The 19398-nt window shown below is 41.3% G+C and overlaps 1 protein-coding gene and 1 pseudogene across 1 annotated transcript in view; one reads left to right on the top strand and one right to left on the bottom strand.

Annotated features, from left to right (window-relative positions):
* CATSPERB (catsper channel auxiliary subunit beta) overlaps positions 1 to 19072 on the bottom strand; it is a 65558-nt gene extending 46486 nt beyond the window's left edge. The window contains exons 1-6 of the mRNA XM_087826737.1: positions 18863 to 19072; positions 14140 to 14228; positions 12028 to 12168; positions 10503 to 10563; positions 7504 to 7599; positions 4000 to 4149 (exon numbers count right to left, since the gene is read on the bottom strand). Of these exons, the coding sequence (XP_087682863.1) occupies positions 4000 to 4149; positions 7504 to 7599; positions 10503 to 10563; positions 12028 to 12168; positions 14140 to 14228; positions 18863 to 18944 (619 nt within the window). The 5' untranslated portion in view covers positions 18945 to 19072. The remainder of the gene's footprint in view (positions 1 to 3999; positions 4150 to 7503; positions 7600 to 10502; positions 10564 to 12027; positions 12169 to 14139; positions 14229 to 18862) is intronic.
* Positions 8458 to 9334, top strand: LOC148094014 (pyruvate dehydrogenase (acetyl-transferring) kinase isozyme 3, mitochondrial pseudogene; annotated as a pseudogene).
* Positions 19073 to 19398: the final 326 nt, after the last annotated feature.

Raw genomic sequence — 19398 nt, 5'->3', positions numbered from 1 at the left:
CCCAGGGTTACAGAAGCAGAGCTGGACCATTGTGAAGGGCCTGGGTTTTACTCTAATGAGCCTGTGATGTGATCTGATTTACACTTGAGAAGATCACTCTGGTGGCTGAATGGAGGGTGATTATATGGGGACAAGACTACAAACAGGGAGACCACTGAAGAGGCTGTCAGTCAGTCTCCTGGAAAAACAGTGTTGACTTGCCACAAGATTTTAGTGGCCCTGAGAAGTGGTCACCGTGGGGGTAGATGCCAGGTATGGCACCATCCTGGGATGTCATGAGAGTCCGAGCAGCCAAGAATATGTGCCAGATTTCAGTTTGAATGGATAGGATGTTAATTAGGAAGAGGAATACCGGAAAGGAACAGATTTTAGAGGGAAATGAATCACGAGTTCTGGATTAGACTTGTGGTACTTGAGATGCTCATTAGATTTCCATCAAGAGGAAATGGAAAATTGACAACTGAATGCAGGTGTTTGGTCTCAAAGGGGTGGTGAGCACCAGAAATGGAGACTTGGGAGTCGTCAGCCTGGAAGTGGCATTACTGCCATGACACTGGATTCGGCTTCCCAGGGAGAGAAAGTGTTTACGTAAGGAAGGGGGAGTCAAGGACAAACCCCAGGGGTTCATGGCCAATTTAGGGTCACACTGAGAGGGGCCAGCCTGGAAAACTAAGAAGCTGCCCAGAGTCAAGACGAAAGCCATCAGAGGTGGTGTGGAGAAAGCCCAGAGAATAAAATGTTTCAGGCAGAGCTCGGCTGACCGGGTCAAATGCTGCTGCAAGAGAACTGGCGACGGGGGGCCGCGGGGACCGCGGGGGCCTGGGGAGGGCGGGTCGGCAGAGGGGCAGGAAGAAGCCTGATGCCGAGCGGAACCCAGACGGGACGGCAGGTGCAAAATGCAGCACCATCTACAATAAATTCTTTCCAGAAATTCTGCTTTGAAGGAAAACAGAGAAGTGGGGGGTGGGCGCAAAGTGAGGTAAATGAAGGTTTGGCTTAAGACGTGGGGTACGAGAGGCGGCCTGTGTGCTGCTGAGCTGAGCCAGTGTGCAGACGGCATCCGTGAGAGGCGAGAGGCAGGAGCAAGACTTCAGGCGGCCGACGGGGGGAGCGGGGTCCGGGGCGCAGGGGGCGAGGGGTGACCTGCGGCAGCAACAGAGACACCTCCCACGGTGCAACAGGCCAGAAGGCAAAGCACAAAAAATACAGGCAGAACGGGACAGACACGCAGGGGCCAGGACGGAGCTCCCCGTGACCAGCCTTGGCCTTCGGCACAGAGTATTCAAAGCGCAGCCAAGCGAACAGAAAAGGCGGGTGCCGCAGAGGGCCTGAGGGGTGGCAGGGGGGTGCTGAGCTCCTTGGGCAGAGTGGGAAAATAAACATACCAGGGCGGAGAGGGGGTTTCTGGGCGGCGCCGAGTGCCCACTTGAGACCTGTGCTGGCGAATCTACAGTCAGGCCGGTCGGTGGAATTTCAAAGGGAGACGAGCGGGCAGGTGTCCTGGTAGCATCCCGCTGTTCCTGCGCTGGGGTCGGGAGGCCGGGGAGCAGAGAAGGGCCGGGAAGCTACGGGCGCGTTCATAAGGACGGCTGCGCGGATGGCGGTGGGAAAAGACGACAGTGAAAATCCCGGGCAGTGGAAACCGTGCCGGGACACCGGAGCGAGGCCTCAGTAAAATCGAGGACCAGCTGGGGGGCGAGCGCTAGAGCAGACGGAGGTGGGAGGCAGCCGCAGGCCGCGAGCCGCTCGCGGCAGAGACTCGGGGTGGCGGCCCTGTTAGAGACAAGGGCAGGGCTCTGGCCACGGAAGGGACACGGGGACGGCCGCTGAAGGAGAGGCGGCCTTGGAGCTGGGTACTGCGCGGGTCATTCCTATGGGTGGGGAAGTCCCCGAAAATAGTGCCAAAAATAGGGTGGAGAGGAAGTCGGGGGTCCCAGTGAGTGCGAGCGGGGGGAGGGTGCCACAGGCTGGCAGCCAAGCAGCGTGAGGGGGGCAAAGTCTGGGCGCAAAGGAACGGGGCATTTTAAAGGAGAAGACAGGAGCGATTCTTATTAAGAAGTAGCCCCAAGGAGCAAGGATGACAACCCGGTCCTCGGGCTCTGAGACCTGTGGCGTGGGAGGGGGTCCCGGGGAATGGCCAGGTTACTCTGCATGGCAGAAAGCTAAGGGGCCATTCAGAGAAAAGATTAGCAGCGTGGGGAGTTTGCTGATGACGGGCCACAAAGTCCACTGAGCGGATGTGGCTGTTTGGAGAGGGACAGGAGTGTGGGTGAAACGGAAGGGCGTCTCAACAGTTTGTGGGTGAGGGGGACCACAGGTGCCCGGGGAGGCGTAGGTTTCTGGTGGCGACCGATGAAACCAGGATGGGCGGCCTGGGGACGAGCGTCACGGAGCAGGAAGGTGGGCACTACACGCCAACGGGAGCGCACGCGGCTCCCGCACACCCGCTCCCACCACTAGTCCCACGAGGAGTGGAGGCTGCGGGGAGACGGGGGCCTTGCCCAGGAACCGCTGGTTTAGGCGGCGGCAGCTTGACACCCTGGGAACCTCTTTTCTGCTGAGCACAGTGGTGGCCGGCTGGGGAAAAGGTAAAGAACGGGTTGCTTTTCTCAAGACGTCGAGGCGGCCTGTGGAGCGAGGCCCCGGCAGGCACGCTGTCCCTTCTCTCTGTGACTGTCACTCGGGTGGCGGGACTGAGCACAGGAATGAAGGACGGCTGCTCTCCGGTGGCTCGCAGGAGGCGGGCGGGTACAGGGGTTCGGAGAAAGGGGGAGAGGGGCCCTAGCCTGGCATCCATAGAACCGGCCAGAAAAGGAGCTGAGCTGCTGGGAGCTGGTACAGAGGGAAAGAGAGACCTTTCCGACTAAGCTCATTCAGCACAACGGGCACTCAGAGCCAGCGGGAAAGCGAGGGAACCTGGGCCAAGTCTATGTGTCCTTCCCCGACCAGCGCACAGTTGGAATCGGCTACTTTGCAATAACCGCGGCAGGGCAACGTTTCGTTCCTTTTACTCTCCTATCAAGTGATGCTTCTCACTCACGTTGCTTCGCTCTCCCGCATGCATTGGGGATCGGCTTGTCGATTTACACAAACACTGTGTAATTCTTCTTGGAATTGTATTGAATTGAGGGATAAACTTAGAGAGAATGGACATCTTGACAATATTATAAGCTCTTGCTCATGAACATAAACATCTTAATTTAGTCGTTTTTATGGCCTTCGTGAAACTTTTACAGTTTCTGTACAACAGGCCTCGCAACTTTTTGTTTCTCTCTAGGTACCTTTCGGGGTTTGTTACCCTCTGAATAAAATTTTTTTAAATTAGAATCTTTAGTGTGCCTTTGGCGGGGTGGTTTTCATAGATTGTTAGTATACCCTTCAATCCTGTGGCACTCCCATATTTGTTCTGATCGCTTTTCCGTTGATTCTTTTGGATTTGTACGTGGATACACATATTATCTACGAGTAATAAAATTCTGTTTCTTACTTTTTAATTAATTAATTGATATTTATTTATTTATTCCTCTATATTCATTGGTTTTGGGGGACCAGGAAGTCATCAATGACCTGGGAGAAACAACTAGGATATTACAATTAGTAGCTGATGTATGTAAGGGTCCTGTGAAGCATTACAGTAGTAATGGAAAAACGTATATAACAGATGAAATAACGCTGCGAAACCTTAGCGCCAGCGTACCTGTTTCTACACGGCAGGAACAGCCAGGCACGAAGAGATGGATTAGATTCACAGCGAGTAATTTCTGGCAGGGAGTCACGCATCAGTGGGGGGCAGACGGTAAAGGAAATTAGGGAAGGCACTCAAGTCGCTGTTAACATGGCAGAGTCACAGAGGAAAGCAGGAGGTCACACTTGCACCTGGACAAGGTGCGGCGACGAAAGCAGATCCTCAGGTATTCCTAGGAAATGTTTTCCCGCCTATGTGTAACCTTCAGCAAACACGAACCGCCACCTCCCGGCTCCCGGCGGCCATTCACTCACCGTTGTGCCTCGAGTTCAAAAGGAAGCCAAGCAGCGCGACGTCATTGGCACAGGGGCACTTGGTTACTTTCAGGTCTACCACATACGGAAACACCTCCCGGAGGGCCTTTTTTGTCATTACAGCCCCAAGTTTCCACTGAATAATAGGTTCTGTGAAAATCAAGTGTAGGGGTTTACATTGTGGCAGCACCCCTGAAAAGGGAGCCTTACTGCTTTCATTGGGTCATTACCTCACCTCCATTTATTAAAAATAGGTCACTCCTGATTTTCCAGAGCAGAAAGAAAGAAATCTAATTGCCCTCGATGGGGCCTGGCGAGGTCGCCCTGCAGGAGCGCGTGTGGGATGGAATACGCTGCTTTGGCAATCTTCGGAAAATATAGCTGGTCACAAGATCTATCCCTAGAAACGGAATTTCTGGATCTTAGGACATGCACCTCTGTCAGCGAGAGCACAGCTTCTGCTTCAAGAGCCCACGCGTTTACCTTCTGTTCCCCTCCCGCAGCCCCATCTGAACAGCTGTAGATACATAAAAATGAGAATAAATCCAGAACGGCAGTGGAGAACCGGGAAAGTTATCGTTAGTGGCCAAGATGCTGAGGGGGATTCCTGGGAGATACAAAGGAGCTAGGGTAGAGCCAACAGGAAAAGCCAGCCGGAGGTGGGGCATCTTCAACCCAGCAGTCTACTCTTGCAAAAGATCTGCAAATTTGACTTTTATCAAAGTCAAATTTTAATGTATAAGAACATGGGAGGGTTTCTTTTCTCCTGGAAAAATGAGAAAAGAGCATTAAAAAAAAGCAAGCCGGGCAAATTTGACAGACTACTGCTGTCTGAATTTCAAAACTAGCCAAAGAACTTTAAAGAGCACAGATATCTGATCATCAATTCTTGAGCTGTTTACATTTCTACAGTGTAAATCTCCTTCATCTCCCCAAACTTTGAATAAAATCTGCTACAAAAGCAAAGCCTGTGTGTGATATATTTTTCACTGTGTGCAAAGCCAGGAAAGGAGCTAGATTTCCATCTGGGTTAACATAGTTTAGGGACGGCCAAGAAGGGAAAGAGACACGATTTATGACCAAACTAATCCACTCCAAAAGTCAAAGAAATTTGGGGCAAGGCAGCTGACTTTCCAGGGCGTTGCTCCAGTAAGAAATCTAGGATTCAACCTCCATACCTCTGTTTTCCTCACCCCCAATCTACCAGGAAGTCAAAGCAGCCCTAATTCCAAAATGTATCCTGAGGACTCTTCTCACAACCTCCACTGGGGATCCCACAGGCCAAGGACTTTCAGACCATCTTTTGGGTGGATTACGGCAACAGCCGCCAACCAATTTCCTTTATTCTATTCTTGCCATCATTTCCCCAAGAGTTCAGTTCTCCGCACAGCAGCCAAAGTGGTCTTTTTATAAAGCGTAAATCAGAATTTATCACTCTCCTGCTTAAAACACTCCAACAGCTTTTCACTATAACTAGAATAAAAGCCGCACTTTTCACCATGATCCCTGCCAGCCTCTCCAAATTCATTATACCGGACCTGTCATTTACTGTGCTTCCACGACACTGGTCACCTCTTAGTTTCTCTAACAGATGAATCTCATTTCTGCATCTGGAACCTTTAAAAGAACTAATTTGTGAAGCCCTGTACATTCTGAATAAGTGTACATTAAAATTTTAATGCAGTATGTAATATTCTGGGTACATCTCAATATGTAGATGAGTCAGACTTCAGATTATTTTCTAAATTGAAATAATCATATTGTTATTTTAGTATTTAAAATTGGCATAGGACATCAAAATGTCAGCAACTAAAAACCTGCAGTAACTATTGAATAACTATTTTTAAAAATTGGACGTTATGAAGACATAGGAGAGCACAGCATTTTGTCATTTTTGTTTCAGATTTGTTAATTTTGGTTAAAGAAATAAAATGAGCCAGGCTGGCGTGGCTCAGTGGCTGAGCATCGACCTAGGATCCAGGAGATGGAGGTTCGATTCCCGGTCAGGGCACATGCCTGGATTTCGGGCTCAATCCCCAGCGGGGGGCGTGCAGGAGGCAGCCAGTCAATGACTCTCTCATCACTGATGTTTCTCTCTCTCTCCCTCTCCCTTTCCCTCTCCCTCTCCCTTCCTTTCTCTGAAATCAATAAAGATATATTTTTTTAAAAAATCAACATGACACATACATGATTGAAGACATCTTTGCTCCCTCCACAGTCCCATTCCCAAATTCCGCCCCCCATGCAACCACTATGATGAAATTGCTGTGTGTATTTCCAGTCCATGCTTTTCTGTTTTTGCTACGACATATATGTACCCATGAGCACCATACACATTGCTTTCCGCATTTTCTGAATTTTGGATAAATGCTTCCCTACTCTACTCTGAAACTTGCCTTCTCGCTCAGTGGTTTTATGTTCTGTTCTCAATCATATACAGGGTCTGTTTGCCTCATTTTAAAAGAACACACCACATGTATTTGTCTTTCCCCTATTGCTGTACATTTATGTTGTTTTCCATTTTTCTTATTATAAATAATGCTGCATTAAATAGATTCGTATATGTCTCTTGGTACCTATGTGGCCTTTTCTCTAAGCAGTTCTGCACATTAGAATCACCTGGGAAAATTTTTATGTTTAACTACAGGTGCCTGACCCCACTTACAGAGATCAGATTTTAATTGGTATATGGGGGCGCCGCTACTTTTCTTAAAGCCGCCCGCCCAGGTGATGCTTTTCATAAAATGTAATATTATTTTACTCGGCAGTCTGCGTAGGGCCATATTAAAGTGAGAGTGAAAGAGTAAAGGTGAAAGGAAGGTGAGGAAAGCGAGGGTAAACACAAGATCCAGGACTAAGGATTTTTAAAAAATTATACCGTGGTGCTATAGGTGACCCAAACATTGGTCTATGAATCAGACAGCTGGAAAAAAGAAACCTAGTCAGTTATATCACTCAGTGTTCATAACCTTAACATAAACCAATTTTTTATGAAAATATAGAAATGTTCTTACTAAGACCGAACAAGAAATATTATTGATGGTCCTCATAAAGAAGACTGTGATGCAATGAACAGTACCTCCTATAACATCTTTTTTTTTTTTTATTGTTGACACTATTACAGATGTCCTCCAGTTCCCCCACTTTGCCCCCTTCACCCAAACACCACCCCTTCCCCCTCCAGGGCCTTCATCCCATTTTTTTGTCAGTGTCCAAGATGCAAAAACTAACTTTAGAAAATCATTGTTTATTATGGCCTGCAATGTGGCTATAGAGAAAATATATTTGCATATTTCTATAGCACTCTTTGCAGGCCTCTATTAACCACTGCCCAAGTGTATTTAATTCCTTGCCTGCCTCATTAGGATGGTGAGCCCCTCAAGTGTCGTGATCATCTCTTAGTTACTTATCTCTAGTGCTGAGCCCAGAGGTAGACATTCAGCAGGTTACAAGGTTTGTTGACAGAATATTACAGATTCCCTTTTACTTTTATTTGGCGTTTACCTCGGACTCTATCCAACAGCGTTCCTTCGGTAGCATAAATATTTAATCCATGTTGCAAAGTAATTCTTACTAACCATTCTTCTACAGATGCAACATCTGTTTGAAAACGAAAGGCAAATAATGAACTATTCTTTAGTATGTTGTGCTGGTAAAAATTAAGACTATCTGAACCTTACCAACAATGATTACCTTTCACTTCCCATTTTGATTGCATTTTTATATATTTTCCTATGTTCTTCCTACAAATATTTTGATTATACAATAAGGAAAAAGAATTGTGAAGTGATCAACCACCACAGCAATGAATTCAGATACTATTTTAGATCATAATTTTTCTATGAGAGCAGTTGTGGCTTGGTAAAAAGCAAATGATGCACTTCAGGTGAAGTGGTATAATGTTATTTGAAAGTAGACTGTGATTAATTAAAATATATACTGTAAACCCTAGGGCTGATAATAATAACATTTTGAAGCATAAATAATATGCCTATTGGAGATAAAATGGAATAAAAAATAATATGGGTGAAGACATAAAAGGAAGAGAAAAGTAAAACAGAAGAGATGGAACAAATAGAAAACAATCTGATGGTAGATTTTAGTGCAACCATACCAACAATTACATTAAATGTAAATGGTCTAAAAATACCAATTAAGAGTCCTATTTCCAGATTAGATGTAAAAATCAAGAGTAAACTATATGCTAACTCTAAGAAACCAATTTTAAATATAAAAGCATAGATGAGTTAAAAGTATGGGTGGGATCTGGGGAAGCCATGGATGGTAAACTCAGCCTGGGAGTTGCTACAGTGGTTGCACCCACAGGCCAAGACTGAGGCCAAGGCTGAAACCAGGGTGTACCCATGAAGCACATGCCTGACCCAAAGAGCTCGGCTGCACAAACTCTCATGTCTACCTAGGCCTCTAGGTGGATCTGTGCACCACCCCAGCGAGGATATGGCTCTTCCAGTGACTGCTGAAGCACCTGGTACCCAAGTAGATCAAGTGCTATTTGTGCTCTTGCTGTCACTGCTCTCTATCAAGCAATTCCTGGACTTCGGAAAAGATAATGGTGTGAGAAACATCATATATGTTCCTACAAAAGAAGCTTCCTGCATAACTGCCTAACACAATGAGAGAAGTCAATCTTCTGATAGAGAACTCAGCTGGCCTTCAATGGAACTGGATCAAAGTTGACATATGCATAACTTCCATGAACTTTTAAAATATAAAAATAAGAGCCCTGAGGATTCACAGGTCTTAGATAACTTTTTACAAGTCTTGATTAAAGTCAGAAATAGAAATAATGATGTGGTTCCTATAATGGTACATGGAATAATTGAATATAAGGAAAAGTATGGGTTTGATATTTTCACTGGGAGTAACATCCAGTATTTTCTGGATTGGTTTTATACCAACAGCATCTCTTTCCACATGATTATTAACCAGCATACATTTCTGTTTGGTGGTGATACTAATCTTGTTCATCCTAAACACATAGGAAGTATTAATCTCACCTGTAATGTGGCTAAGGTAGTGAAAGATGCATATGGAACAGCCAAGAGGCTGTGTGAATAGTATTAACTGGTAGATCCAGAGCTGGAAGCTGGAGAGTTCAATGCCAAAACTCCAGGTAGTTTACGTGCCCTCACATGCTATTCAAGAACTCAGAACAACAGTAGAACTACATGAAGAGTTATAGGAAATAGGGCTATCTGGCTGTTAAAACCCATGTTGCTTTGGGTAAAGAAGACTTATCCATTAGATAAGTGACCAAGGTGATGGTGTCTCACTAAAAAATAGCACCGTATTTATTTTAGTGTTTGAATGTTAATTTCTCTATACTAGTTGAACATTTTATGAAGCCAAAGTCATCAAGATGGTGCAGCACTGGTAAAAGATAGAGAGCCCAGAAATAGCAATTTAATAGAGAAAAAGTAGTTTGTACAACAATGGTGCTGGAATAATTGTATATCTATATCCCCCCCTAATTGACCTCAGTTCATATAATGTATAAAAATTAACTCAAGTTGAGTCATCAACCTAAATATAAAACCTAGAACTATAAACTTGGGTTAGGCAAAGATTTCTTAGCTATGATGCCAAAAGTACAATCCATAAAATTAAAAACTGATAAATTAGCCCTAGCTGGTTTAGCTCAGTGGTTAGAGTGTCTGCCCCTTAGACTGAAGGGTCCTGGGTTCGATTCTGGCCAGGGGCACGTACCTCTGTTGCAGGCTCCACCCAAGTCAGGGTACGTGGGGGGAGGCAGCCAATCGATGTGTCTCTCTCACATTGATCTCTCTCTCTCCCTCTCTCTCTCTCTCTCTCTCCCTTCCACTCTCTCTAAAAAGCAATGGGGAAAAATATCCTTGGGCGAGGGTTAAAAAATAAATAAATAAAAACTGATAAATTAGACTTCACCAAAATTAAAAACCCTGATATTCAAGAGACATTCTTAAGAGATGAAAAATACAAGCCATAGACTGGCAGAAATATTGCAAATCATATATCTGACAAGAGACTCGTATCTAGAATATATAACGAACTTGAAAAATATTTGAATAGGTAACTCACCAAACGTCAAATAAGCACAAAAGCTAGGCTGCCACATAACATTTAACAGCAGATTCCACAGTAAAATAATATATTACATATTACAGCCTATAACATTTTAGGTTAATGATTCAGTTTCAATAAAATTGGTATACAAATTCCTCAATACTCTAATTTTCAAGTTCTAGAAAATAAGTTTACTTTAAAGAATAACACAAATGTTATATATGTCAGAATAATCTATAAAAGAATTATCAGATAAAATACAGAAACCTCAATTAAATTTGAATTTCAGATTAACCTCAAATAATTTTTAGTATGACCCAAATACTACATGAGACACATGGAATAGCAAACAATTCTGTAGTATAATAAATATTTTTATTTGCTAATAAGCTTGCCAATCCTGGTCCATGACTAAAATCATGAATTCCGATCACTCTTACCTCTATTTTTGGTAATGTTTTCTCTGGGAATAACAATCAGCCAGTAAACCCGATCACTGAACTGAAATAAAAAAGACATCAGAAAGCAGTGTTTTACAATATTAATAGCAACGCTTACTTTGGCATATTACATACTATCTTTTAAAAACAAAAATAAAACAAAAACATTCCATGCATATACCCTTTACTCAGTAATTTTATTCTTAGGAATTAATACTACATTATACTCATATGTGTGTGAAAAAAAATATGTTCAAGAATATTCTTTATCATTATTTGTAATAATAGGAGATTGTAAATAACTAAAATGTTCATCAGTTATGTAGACTATTATAGCCTCAAAGTGGAGTATTATACAGCCAAGCTCAGGTAGCCCAAAGCTAAAGCATTGCAGGCTTGATGTGTCAGAGGACAGAGCTTGGTGTTGACAGAGAATTTGGGAATTTAAGAGGAAAATTCCAGGAACAAAAGAACTGTAAGTGTGATCTAAGAGTTAAATATAAGCTCTTCCCCAAACCTTGGGCAACACAGTGCAGAGAAGACCCATAAAAGGCTATGTTTAAAAAAAAAAAATCAGCAGTGGAAACTAAAAGAACTGAGCAGAGGTATGAACTGCTGCAACCATAGGTAAGACAGTTTGCAGTTTGTGCCAAGGCAAATAATAGCCTTTTAGACCACCACCAACAAAAATGGCAAATTCTTAGAAGAACATAAAATAATCCAGAATTGCTACAGCTTGTTATCTTCAATGTCCAATTTTCAACCAAAAGGACAAGACATTAAAAGAAACAGGAATGCACAACTGATACTCAGGGGGGAAAGGAGAAAATCAATTGACTCGGAGTGAGTCCAGATAGCAACTGAAGACGTCGAAGCAGCTATTACAAGTATGTACACAGATTTAAGGGAAATGTCCTAATGAAGGAAAGGATAGGGAATCCCAGCACATAAATTAAAAAATATATAGCAATAAAACCAAATGGAAAAATAAGGCTGAAAAAAAAATAACTGGAAAAATATTTACTAGATGAATTCAATAGCAAATTAGAGATGGCAAAAGAAAGAATAGGTGAGTGCGTGTGTGTGTGTGTGTGTACACACACATATATATATATATATATATATTTCAACTGAATATGTTTATATATATACATATATATGCATATATATACATATTCAGTTGAAATTACCCAATCTGGAAAAGGGAGAAATGACTAAAGAAAAATGAACAGAGACTTAGCTATCTGTGGGACAACATCACACGCTAAAAGGATATGGGACCAGATGGCAACTTGTATCTACAGAAAAGAATGAAGAGCAGCGGAAATAGTAAATATGTAGGTAAATAGTAAACAACCATATGTATTTTTTCTTTCCTCTCTTAATTTCTTTAAAAACATATATGATTGTTTAAAGCAAAAAGTATAGCACTATATTGTTGAGTTTAAAACATATATATGTAACATTACTGGACTAGCTATTTTTTAAAAAAACACATTCTATAAATAAAATAAAATGTAATTACCAAAGTTAAATTAAAGTGGAAGATTCCAGTATATGTGCTGTTTGTGACTACCATGCTGGGAGCAAGTCCTCCTGATGTGAACACGCTTAGAAATCCCTCTGAAGTAACCTCGCTGTCAGATTGGAAAAAACACTGGATTTTCTTTAGGAAAGAGGAAAAGTTAACAAACAAGTAATGACAATTCAGTGGAGAGAAGCATATTACATAATTTAAAAGTGAGAAGAAATCCATGAAAAGTAGATGCTGCTAAAGACTGCTGTCTGTAGTAATTCTAGTCTCTAGGAAAAGAGTCTCTTTTGAAAAATACCCTTTCAAAGCTCAGTCACCTACTATGCTAGTGTCATGGTAGGTTTTATTAATCTTTATCATAATCTTCTCTGTCACAGAAATGGTCATAAAATTATTATACTTAATAAACAGAATCAAAGCCATATGCTATCACATGTAAAAATCCCCATTTTATTAAAATCGTTATTTTGTGTCCCAGTAAAAAAGAAACAAGTGTATAAAGCAAAGTTCATTTTACTGCATTTTATTGGATATTTCCCAGTTTTAAGAAGGGATATGAAAATGTAGCAATCACAAATGGTGATAGATACTAAGAATTTTAACTCATTTATTCCTCCCAGTAGTTTAGATCAGTTACCTAAGTTTCAGGAACCTCTCTATAAAGTGGAGAAACATAGTCATTCTAAAAATATTTACTGAGCCCCTTCTGCAAATTAGGCAGTGCTATAGTGCTGGGAAAACAGAAAGGAACAAAACAAGCGAAAACCTCTGCCCTCTCGGAACTTACATTTTAACGGGGATTGGCAGGAAGATAAAGCCAAAGCCCCTTTCCTTCGCCTTGTCACGCTCCACAATTTATTGCCCTTTGTTAAGGTGGCACATAAGCCCCAAATTCTAACCATCCCTTTGAGGTACTTATCACTGAGCTTTCCCATGGGTAAACACAATGCCTGTATCAATAAACTCTATTTTTTCTCTCTCCTGTTAATCTGACTTTTGTCAGTTTATTTTACAGGCCACAGCCAGTAAACCTAAGAGGGTAGGTTCAGTGCTTCTCTACGGTTCTTATCTTATGGAAGAGTAAATGTCATAATGAACGCAAAACACTTTGAAAAATGTCTGACACACCTAAGCAGTTTACAAATGTTAGTTATTATTTCTACTAACACCACTTCTGGACCTACATCACGACTATCCAAGCAGTAGGTTGTCATTCCCCTTTAAAGGAGACAAAACCAAGGATCAGAGAGTTTAAGTACCCTGCCCCAGGGTGCACAGACCCTACGTGGAAGGGACAAGATTTGACCCCAGCTCTGCAGTTCTTGCTTCTTCTAAAGCCCCTCTTTTCCTATAATATATAACCACAAATAGGAAAGGCGCTTTTTGACTCAAAGGGCATGTGCTTCACGATAATTGTAAGTAAATAAGAAACAGATCTATGTTTGGCATATCAAGAAGGAACTGGGAACTAAATCAAAGCAGACTTTGAGCTAAATGTATTTGTCCTTGCGGGGTGTTTTCCTCTGTTTTTATTATATATATCATAGATTTTAAAACAACCTGTGCATTATTTATTAACTTACATTTTTGTTAGCATTTGCTGCACGGCTATCTTAATAGTACATCATATTTTATTTAGGGTGTGTGTGTGTGTGTGTGTGTGTGAAATCTGCCATTATTTGAATCGAAGGGATTAAATCATCCCTTATCCAAATGACAACTGCAGTACAGTACCTGTTATAAAGGGGAAAGATGATTTCTCAAGGTCAGTGGGACACCTTTGTCTACCAGGCTGCACCTGCCCAGCTTCAGAAGCACAAATCCCACCCATGAAAACAGAAGATCGTCACAGCTGATCTTTGAAGAAAGGGGAGAGGGAGGCATCTTAAAAGAAAGCAAAACCACCTAGGGCGTCCAGTGACTAAATGAAACTCTCTACCTCACCCGAGTGGAACGGGATAGAAAGGCGTATTATTTACACAGACTCTTACTTCCCAAAGTCTGAACACAGTAGAAGGGATTTGGTAAGTCCAGTGCTACTGGTTTTACACACGGAGTTCAAAGGAACGGGACAGGTTGCAAGGTGCTGCTAGCGGGCCTCACCAAGTCATCTGAGAAAAGATACAGCTTGATGATTTCATTCTCCCGGGGGAACCCTTGGCTAGAACAAGCAAAGCGTTTCTCCGTATCACCTAAACAGTAGAAATATATGTTTTAGCTTACTGATAGGAGAATTTCCATTAAAAATCACATTTTTTAACTGAGAAAATATTTTAAAAATCATAAGTATAACTGCATGCTTTAAGTTCATATACCTCTAAATAAAATTCAAATTTTCTACCATTTTTCATTTTAAAGATTCAAAGTCAGGACAGCAAAAGGGAAGGTTTGGCTGAACACTAAAATGAAATATACCACATACTAGGCCACAGTGGAAGTTTTTCAGAGATGGCAAAAAAACAGTCCTTGACTCTTAAGCTCCTCAACCTTGGTGAGCCTAGAAAAGGGACAGGAGTTGGAGATTGGAAAGAAAATCTATGTTTTAGTAGAGAGCTATTCATATGAAGGTGACTCCTCTCCCAAAAAGTGGGGGTGGGTGAGAGAAAGAGCCCTTCCCCTTCTCTGGATCAAAAGTAAATTTCTTGTATACGGCATAGAGTTGGATCTTGTGGGTTTCTATTCATATTGCCAATCTCTGTCTTTTGACTGAAGAGTTTAATCCACTGACATTTGAAGCAACTACTGATAGAGACTTTTGTCATTTTGCTATTAGTTTTCTATATGCCTTATAACATTTTACCTCATTTCCTGCATTATTGTCCTTTTTTATATTGAGTTGATTTTTTGTAGTGAACATTTAACTTCCTTTCAAATTTCCTTTGTATATGTTCTATAGCTATTTTCTTTGTGGTTTCCATGGGGATTACATTTAACATCCTAAAGGTAAATAATTTGAATATATAGCAGCTTTGCTTCAATAACATACAAAAACTATTCCTTTACAGTTCTACCTCCACCTTTTCAGTTGTTGATGTCACAAAATTACTTCTTTATACATTGTGTGCCCTAAAACATAAACTAATAATTTAAAAAAATGCTTTAATCTCTTAAATTACGTAGGAAACAGGATCTGGAGTTACAACCAAAGTTATAATAATCCTAGCTTTTACACCAATAATGAAAAAAAAAACCCATTAATTCCTTAAATCATGTTAAAAAAAAGTAGAGTTACTATTCATCGTTACAATAGTAACTAGCTTTTTATAATTTCCCATGTATTTGCCTTTATTGAGATCTTTATTTCTCCACATGGCACCAAGTTACTGTCTAGTGCCCTTACATTTCACCCTGCAGGACATCCTGGAGAATTTCTTGCAGGGCAAATCTAATGGTAACAAACTCCCTCAGTTTTTGTTTATCTGAGAATATCTTAATTCCTCCCTCATTCTTGAAGGGCATCTTTCCCAGATATAAAACTTTAGGTTGACAGGTTTTCTCTTATAGCATTTTGAACATATTGGCCCTCAGCCTTCTGGCCCCCAAAGTTTCTAATGAAAAACCTGTTATTATCTTACTGAGAATCCTTTGTATTTAATGATTTGTTCTCTCTTGCTGCTTTCAAGATTCTCTGTCTTTGGTGGGTGTCTGCAAGTTCATTTTACTTGGAGTTTGTTGAGCTTCCTGAATGTTTATGTTCATGCCTTTCATCAAATTTGGGAAGTTTTCAGCAATTATTTCTTTAAATATTCTCTCTTCCCCTTTCTCTCTCTCTTCTCCTTATGTTATTCCCATAATGTGTGTATGTTGGTCCATTTGATGGTGTTCACAGGTCCCTTACTCCTTTGGCTTTTCTTCAATCATTTTTCTTTCTGTTTCTCATCCTCAATAATTTCCTTTCTCCTATCTTAAAATTCACTGATTCCTTATTCTACATGCTAAAAATTGCCTTTGAATCTCTTTAGTGAATTTTTAATTTTAGTTATTCTACTTTTCAGCTCGCGCATTTCTCTTTGGATTCTTTTTAGGTTTTCTATCTCTTTATAATATTGCTATTTTGCTCATACATTGTTTTGTTGACCTTCTTCACATCTTTCTTTGGTTTCTTTGAAAATAATTTCATCCAGAGGGAGAGATTCTGGCAACAACAGGGGCGGGGGTGGAAGAATGGGTAACAACATGGCTGCCTGCCTCTTTGTCTGCACCTCTGTGATCAGAAGCAGCAATCCCAATATTTGTAAGACAGAGTCCTTTTTGCCCACACTAGCTTCTGCAAGCTGTATGCAACTGCTCTAGAAACACGAGCACAGCTGCCTACCATGGATGTGTGTATGTGGGGGGAGGGGCGTGTAGGTAGCTTCTACTGTGATGAGTTGATAATTACTAAAATTAACTACAATTTACTATCCAAGCCTTCTCCTAGAAGTAACAAGCCTTCAATAGATTTCAGGGTCCCAAAATAGTTACATCAGACAGATTCTGCCAGTGCAATTATTGTCTAGGTGAGGAGACAGATTCCTGGTGCTTCCTACTCTGCTATCTTTTCAGAATCCTCTATTCCTTCTCTTTATCTTGAGTCCAAAAAAGAGGCTTTGATGGGACCATTCACAATATAACATGTATTCCTTTAATTTTGGGTATAAACTCAGACTCTTGCTTGGAAAAAGACAAGAAATGATTTGGTAGAGAGGATGGGGTATGGTTTTATGGGAAGGAGGTGGCTATGTTGAGAGTCCTGCACAACCCACATTTTCTGGGGCAAAAGTAGCATGAATGCTTCCTGTGGGCTACTTATGAGAAATAACTAGCATTAGGTCATCAAGGGTCCTGTCCTCAAAGGTCTCTCTGGGTGGCAACTGGGTCTTAGCAGAAAGAATGTGAAGGGACAGCTGGATATTCAGGAGCAGGCAAAGGAATTGATGATCAGTCAAAACAGAGAAGCTTTAGCCCTTGTTAGAACTATAGATAAGACATTCCCAGTAGTTTAATGGAAGGAAGGGAGCTCTGAAGGACCTGGGCAAGTGCCCAGAGGTTGAGGGTCAATGTTATACACCTACTGGATCCAGAGAGGGCTGACTGATGTCAGATGGTCACCTTAGAATCTGTTAGGTAAACACTGCCACTCTGCCTCCCTTCCCTGCCTTCTCCCTATCTGCCGACAACCCTGCAGCAGGAAGGGTCAAAACTCAAAGTTAGCAAGTTGGTGAGAAGGAACCTAAACTCCAGGTAGAGAAAAGGGAAAGTGACATTAACCTTCTTCCCTAACTACAGGCTTCCCACCCGAACAGACCCAATCAGGAAAAATGGAAGAAGCTTCTATTATACAACAAGAGCTCAGTTATGATTGTTACAAGGCTTGGGCAATTACAATGCAAAGCTGTGTTTTAGAGTTTGAAATCGCTGGAAAAACTGTTCAAATCACCTCATTGTAACCAGAAAAATTCATAGTGCCCGCCCAAATATCCATCCAAGGACACAGGAGGAACTAGCCCCAGGAGTGGGAGGTGAAAATAAGTTTCCTTTGTGAGCGACTGCACGTTATTTATTGCACAACACAACAGTTTCAATGCTATTCTGAAAACCCCATAAGAAACCATAGTAATGCAAGTTTCACAAATATGGCTTAAAGTACATTTTGAAGTTACAACGTTAAACAGTTTTCAAGGTCATCCCACACATTTACTTTGCCCCCACCTGACAATGTTGCCAGATCTATTTTTTAAAGCTATGATTTGATTCTAAAGTCCAAATCACTTCTCTGCTTAAAAAGTCTTTACCCACACTCCATCGCCAAATGAATCAACGCCTTAAAGGGAGAGAAGCCAAACAGAAGGAAATGAACGCCTTTGAGTGACAAGCCTACTTTGAGCCAGACTGTGGGTTCACAGGTTACCTTGTGCCATATGTATTGTCTTCTCTTTAAAGAAGATCTAACAAAGACTCAGGAAGATTAAGGTATTGCTCAAAGATTGCCCAACTCACAGCAGGAGGTCAGAGGGGATCCAAGATATTTCTGTGTCTAAGGGCCATTCTCTCTCTATCTTGTTAGGCAATGTCAAACTACCAAGCCCTCTTTCAAACTCCCCTGCACATACCTACACTCCAGCACTCCTGAAGTGAAGTGCTCATGGGGTTCTCTCTATTTCCAAATTCTGGCTTAAATTTTAACACATTTTAAGATCCAGTTCAAACAGTATTTTTGATCCACCATTGGGAATCTGCAGATGTGGGGTGTGTGGCCAACTGTATGCATTCTATGCCATTTCAAAGAAGAGACTTGCGCACCTGGGAATTTTGGTATCCACGAGGGGTTCTGGAACCAATCCCCTGCAAGTACCTAGGGATCTTGTAGTTAAATTTGGGGGAGTCAAAAGTTAGACACAGATTTTCAACTATGCAGGGGGTCAGTGCCTCTAACCACCAAATTGTTCAAGGGTCACTGTATTTCAGAAGATTTTCTCAATCTCAACCTACTAGCTTTATAATTCAGTTTATAATTCATACTACAAGCAACTATTCATGGAGAGAAAATAAAAAAAAATCTCTTTAAATAAAGTTTTGCAAGTATACAATGCTCCTTAAATTGTAAAGTCTATGACTTCTAAGTAAAGAAATACTATAACAAAATTCCCTATGTACACAGCTTAATAATAGATTCACAGTGATATGATTAGAAACCTCTGAACCAGAGTACAATAGAGAATACTTCTGAACATTGGAAGACATGGTAATAAGCAGTACTAAAAGAAAAATATTTTAACTGTTAGCAAGGAAGGGATATAAAGGGGAACTCCTGAGAAGAAAATAGAGTTAAGAGTCTGAAACTTACCTTTAATATTATACATTATTCCTGATGAAAAATCAAATATGTTCAAAAGTAAAATTATAACACATAAAAGTAGCAATTCCATCTGTTGGAAGAAATAAGAATTATCTCCATTTGCTAACTCTGAACATATTTTTGAGTTCCTTTGCTATAAACAACTACATAGTTAAGAAACATCTCTTTCTTTAAGTTAAAAATATTTCTCATTATTTTGACAAAAGCAGATACCACAGTAGTTGACTAAACTCTATATTTACTCCCTAACTGGTATTAAAAATATTCATAAATATAATTATCGCAAACTAAAGAAGTATGGCTCAGGTTTTTCTTCAATGTAGATAACTTCTGGAGAGGTGTGATCAATTCTATAGCTGCATAAAAACAGAACCCGACTTAAAAAAGGCTCTGAGGACAGTACAGCTGCACCTAAATCTGAATTTTGACTGCAGTGTTTTTGGGAAAGACAATCCACGTGGATCCTGAGCATCCCTGCACATTCTTGCTGTGCACCAAAAATGCAAGGCCCTGACCACCCTTTA

The sequence above is a fragment of the Miniopterus natalensis genome, chromosome 1 (assembly GCF_054644295.1).
Source record: "Miniopterus natalensis isolate mMinNat1 chromosome 1, mMinNat1.hap1, whole genome shotgun sequence".
Taxonomy (NCBI): Eukaryota; Metazoa; Chordata; class Mammalia; order Chiroptera; family Miniopteridae; genus Miniopterus; species Miniopterus natalensis.
This window is presented reverse-complemented; position numbering and strand designations above follow the sequence as displayed.